Source organism: Adiantum capillus-veneris, chromosome 25 (assembly GCF_014529385.1).
Source record: "Adiantum capillus-veneris isolate H3 chromosome 25, ASM1452938v2, whole genome shotgun sequence".
In the NCBI taxonomy this organism is placed as follows: Eukaryota; Viridiplantae; Streptophyta; class Polypodiopsida; order Polypodiales; family Pteridaceae; genus Adiantum; species Adiantum capillus-veneris.
Genome location: NC_140955.1, coordinates 55,006,640 through 55,012,412, shown reverse-complemented (window position 1 = coordinate 55,012,412; position 5,773 = coordinate 55,006,640). Strand labels below are relative to the sequence as shown.

Below are 5,773 nucleotides of genomic sequence, written 5' to 3'. Positions count from 1 at the left end.
TACATACCTGAATCTGCTTTTCATAACGATCTAGCACAAATAGTCCATTTTCTAGCGTACCTGTAGTGATAAGAGAATAACCATTCTCTCGATCTCATACAACACATCTGTCATCCTCAAAAATGACCCGAAGACCATTTTTTGCAAGAGAGGATACAGACAACAAATTCTTCTTGATCCCTGGAACATATAAGACATCTGGCAAGCATAAATCTGAACCATCTGAAATGGTAATCAAAATCTTACCAACGCCTTTGATTGGATAAGAAGCATTATTTGCACATGTCACCTTCTTTCCTGCTGGAGCTGCATCCAATGAACAAAACAAATCCTTCCTTGAAGTAATATGCCTGGATGCACCACTATCAAAGCACCAAATCATTTGTGTCTTGTCAACACTGTAAGCAGAAAAATCTGAACATACTACAAAAGCATAAGAATCCTGCACAAAGTTTGCAGACTCTTCTTTAGCTGTAGAAGAATCACCAGAAGCTGAAACAACCAAACTTGACTCTTTCTTCTTTTCTTTAGCAATTCACTTTTTACACTCACTAATGTAGTAACCAGGTTTCTTGCAGTAGTGACATTTACCTTTCTTCTTGGACTTGTCGGAATCACCTTTAGACTTCTCTGAAGACTGTCCTGCACCAGACTTGGAGTAATGAGCACTCTCTTTATCCTTGTTTTTGTTCTGTACAACAAGAGCATGATCCATACCATCCACCTGTAAAGACTTGTTCTTACGTGATTGATCCTCCTGCAATAGCAAAGCCACTAACTCTTCAAAATGAAGAGGCTCAGGATTAGCTCGCAAAGACAGAGTCAAAGAAGTCTGAAAAGTCAAATAAGATGGTGGTAGTGAATTGAGTGTTTTGGAAACCAAGTCCTTCTCTGGAATCACTTCATCAATGCTAAGCAATTGCTCTTTAAGATCCTTGATTTTTGTAAGATGCTCGACGATATCGTCACCTTCGTCCATCTGTATTTTGTCAAGTTGTTTGTTCAAAAACTCTATTCTAGCAGCGTTTCTTCCTCCAGCCATAGCTTGTGCATCTTTAGTATCCCATCTCTTTTGCTCTGGAGTGACTTGTGAGGGTCCTGCACCAACAACTGCACCACGACCAGGCGTGGCAAGTGCAATGCTAATTGGACGAACTTCATATCCAGATACATAATCCCACCATACTTTACCAACCAAAACATTTTTGGCCATAAAAGACCAAAGAGAATAGTTGGTACCATCCAATTTGTCTTCGGATGTAAACGCACCAAAAATCTCTTTCTTCGTAGATTGAGCCATACTGTGGATGCACACAAGAGAGAAAAAGAACCTCCAAGAGATTCACAAATCTCCTCTCCAATTCAAGCAAAACTCTACACAAAATCTCAGCACAAAGCTAAGACAAGCTGCTTCCCAAAAGAACTGTTTACTTGAAGAAAATCTGTCAAAAAGCACACCCTCTTGATCTAAACGCCTTCGAAAGGTAACTTCTGCTACGCTGCTCAGAACAAAATTCTGAGGGCTCTAACGGATTCGAAAGGGGGGTAAAACCGCAGGTCACCTGTTCAGAATATTCCTGGAACGTCGAGGATGCTCCCACGAGCAAATTTTCTGAAAACTGTGATTGCGCGCGCGGACGCGAAAACGCAAGTAGAGGCTCTGGAAATCACCTTGCTCTGATACCAATTGTTGAAGATGATGAAATAGGAAACAGAAGGAAGACAACAACTCAGAGTGGGAATAAGATGGAGAAGGAGAAGACATAGAGCTTGTGTACGAGATCTCTGTAGTTTCTCTCTTTGTATTAGAATAATAGTATATACAAACTGAGAGCTACAAAGCTTATATGAAACCCTAACAGATAAGGTGTCCTTTCACACCGGATGTCCAGGGGGAAAAACCCAGTGAGAGAAAAGTGCCCCTGGTGAAGCGCGTATACACACTAACACTACTACATGTCTACACTTACGTGGTGCGGTAAGTTTTCCATCGTGAATCCCTCGGGGATGCAACGGTGCCATATGGCGTTGATAGGTAGGGCTTGCACATACCATCCAGGAGTTGATGCAGAGCATCGTTAGAATGGAACTAAAAACTAATAAATATATATATATATATATATCTTCCCCCCCCATCCCCCTCCAACTCACCCTCAGGACTTTTTGACACCCCCCTTGTCAGGTAGGATCAACGGTCTACAATCTTCGAACGATCTCCACCGTTCGTTTATTCTTAGGAATAAAAAGATTCCAACCGATTGAGCCCCTGTGACTTGAACCCACCACCTACCACACCGAAGACCAAGGCTCTTCCATTAAGCTACCACACTCTACTTGAAATGGAGGTGAGAATGTTCGGTCATATAACAAAAATGACGGGGTGATGATCACATGGTGTTCGCTCGGTGATCACTTTGGGATGCTCGAGGTCACACCATGATCTTTTTGAAATAAATGGGTTCACAAGGTGATCACATCTTGATTGAGATTCACAGGGGGATCACTTGGTGGTCACTTGATGTTCACATCAAGTTTACGTGAAGTTCACCTGGAGTTCACTTTAATTGTGATCACATAGTGATCACTTGGCCCATGGGATTAATCCGCCAACCGGACGGTGGAAAAACTGATCCTGCCGCCCTCAATCAATAGGGATCATAGATCCCACCTGACAGAGGGGGTGTCAATTAATCACGAGGTTGGCTCACCCTGACACATGGCATCTCTCTCTCTCTCTCTCTCCCCCACATGCCAAGTCCCCTTTTTTTCTTCTCAAAGCCATATGAGCATCTCGTAAGATTCCTATTAATAAACTCACTTTTCAAAATTGGCACGACCTATTGACCCTGATATACCCTTCTATGATGAATTTGTTTGTATGTTTTTATAAATGTGTATTTCAAATGATAACTGACCTTCAGGCAGAATAAGTTTTAACTTTTGCACGTGCAGAGCTAAGATTAACAAGTAAAAGAGTTAAAAGACTTAAGAGAGTAGAGAGTATACAAGCCAAAGCCCACTTGATGTATACTACTACTCAATCCCTCAATTATTCCTTTGTTAACTTTGTGGCTGGCTTGCACTTGCATTGATCAAGTAGGAGGATTTTCCCTCTGTCAAGGGTGATGACCACCACCACCATGTCCATGCCCGCCATGCCCATACCCTCCCTCAATCTCTTCGGGATTAGCCTCGGCTTGGGATTGCCAACCACCACCGTGCCCATAACCACCGTGTCCACCATGCCCGTAGCCGCCACCATGCCCATAGCCACCACCGGAGTAGCCAGCATCTGTCTCCTCAGGTTTAGCATTGGCTTGTGATTGCCATCCACCCCCGTGTCCGTAGCCACCATGGCCATACCCACCGCCATGCCCATAGCTGCCACCATAGTAGCCAGCATCAGTCTCCTCCGGCTTGGCATTCGCTTGTGATTGCCAACCACCACCATGCCCACCATGCCCGTAGCCGCCACCATGCCCATAGCCTCCGCCGTAGTAGCCAGCATCAGTCTCCTCAGGTTTAGCATTGGCTTGTGACTGCCATCCACCACCGTGTCCGTAGCCGCCATGGCCATACCCACCACCATGCCCATAGCCACCACCGTAGTAGCCACCATCAGTTGCCTCAACTTGGGATTTCCCGTGCCCACCATGCCCGTAGCCGCCACCATGCCCATAGCCAGCATCAGTCTCTTCAGGTTTAGCATTGGCTTGTGATTGCCAACCGCCACCATGACCACCATGACCATAGCCGCCACCCCCATGGCCATAACCATGACCACCACCATATTGAACGGGTTTGACATCGAGGGGCTCTTCGCGGGCGGCATTGGCGAAGTAGCTGGCCAAGCAGAGAAGTGTGAGAGCTAAAAGCATCTTGAAGCTGGTTCCCATTTTGGCTCTTGTCAGCAGAGCTAATGATTGCAGGAGGATGAGCTCTTGCTTTGGCGGCTTTGGGAAGGCGGGGGCGGGGGTATAAATACGCTGGTGCTGCTGCAGAAATTCCATTCCCTTACGCAACTCGCCACATATTCCCACCCTGTTGATGCCACCGCCACCTTCGTTTTTGCTTAATGCGCCCCCCACTATCCTCTAGTTTCAACTCGTGTTTCTTTTATATGTTACCTTTATTTAGCAAGTGCATTACTCTCTGTCGCTAGATTTTGCATGCATATCTAGTGATGCTTGTGTGTGTGTGTGTGTGTGTGTGTGTGTGTGTGTATGTATGTATGAGAATGAGAGAGAGAGAGAGAGAGAGACATCTTCTGAACAATCCCAAGAGACTCAAAAGATCTATCCAACGAGCTGAACTCAAGACGAGAGAGAGTTAGAAGAGTTGTTGCAATGTCTTTGATTATGCTTTGTATCACAAACTTTTTTTGTAATGCATCAGAATAAGGTGAGATTTGAGCTATGCACCTAATACACACTCACATGCCTAGCCTTTTCACATGATCAAAGTAAGTACATATGCTATGTAGTCATTTTGACAACTGGCAAAAAGCCTCGTTAAAATCTATGCCTTGTTTTTGCTTGAAAATTGGGATTTTTCTTAGTGGAATTTTTCACAAAACATCCATGTCAAGGAATTTTTCTTTGGATGGACCTGTCTTATTACCATAGCTTTGTAAAATAGCATTCCAATTTGTATTATGAACACATAACTAATTTCTCCTTCTGAAGTACTTTGAAAGAAGGATGTTAAATCATTTATTTGAGGACTCCATATTTTTCTTGACCATTTCTTGGCATCTCTCTTTTTTTTTTTTGGGGCAAAACTCACAATTGTGAGTGGATAGTATTAAGAACATTAGAAATATACACCAACCTCGAGCTCAAACCGAGCCTTGAGGGTCAAAGGATTACAAGTTTTCTGCTTGACAGAGAAACCACAACTACTCCTATGCTTTACTTATTACAAGATGTCATCATGACATGTATTGTTCTAGACCGTCCTCTGAGGCTTGTTTGCCTCCAATCATGTGGATTCTCACTCTGCTCTCTTGTATGATTTCACAAAAGCTTGCCACAGCCAGATCCCCCTTAAACACTTGGCGGTTCCTTGCTTGCCAAATATGGTGAAAGCAGTAGTACCTGATTATTTGAGTGCAGACAAGAAGAGCAGGACTTCCCAACCTGTTCTTGGCATCTCTCTTAATTATAAGGCAACCCTTTGGCCAAGAGGGAGTGCGCTATTGCCTCAGGGTCAATTGAGCCAATAGAGGTGTGTATCCCTATCTAGGCAGCACCTTGCCACGGAAGCCGGTGCCAAATGCATTTCATACTAGGCATCTTCGCACTAGGAAGAGAAGATGTGTAGTTTGGGCAATGGTGCACAAGCACTAGGTTGCATTTATGCAATCGTATAATGAAAATGATATGTATTATACGATATCATATATTGTATTTTTGAATCAGACGTATAATCGATCGTATAATTCTATAATGTAATTTTGAGTAAATAAAAACCATAAACACTAATTTATATTCCGTGGAGGTGCGTACTCGAGTAAAGTTTCTAGTCTCTCAAGCAAAAACTCTAAGCCTATAATTTTTACATTAAAAGTATTAGCTTTGCCTTTTGCAATAACATTCAAAATAAATGTAAACCAAATGATTATCGTCAGTGTGAGTAAACGCGTTTACTCTAGCACAAAGGCAAAAAAATGTCTATTTATGATATGTATCCATCTTGAAGTGTGAGTATATAGTCCAACACATTTTAAAATTCTAATCTTCTCCTCTTTAAGTGTGAGAAACCTCAAACACAA

The 5,773-nt window shown here is 43.1% G+C and overlaps 1 protein-coding gene across 1 annotated transcript; it reads right to left on the bottom strand.

Moving 5' to 3' along the window:
• Positions 1–2,955: 2,955 nt before the first annotated feature.
• Positions 2,956–4,021, bottom strand: LOC147424920 (uncharacterized). The gene has a single exon (XM_086500304.1). The coding sequence runs from the start codon at positions 4,008–4,010 to the stop codon at positions 3,117–3,119; it is 894 nt and encodes a 297-aa protein (XP_086356430.1). The 5' UTR covers positions 4,011–4,021; the 3' UTR covers positions 2,956–3,116.
• Positions 4,022–5,773: the final 1,752 nt, after the last annotated feature.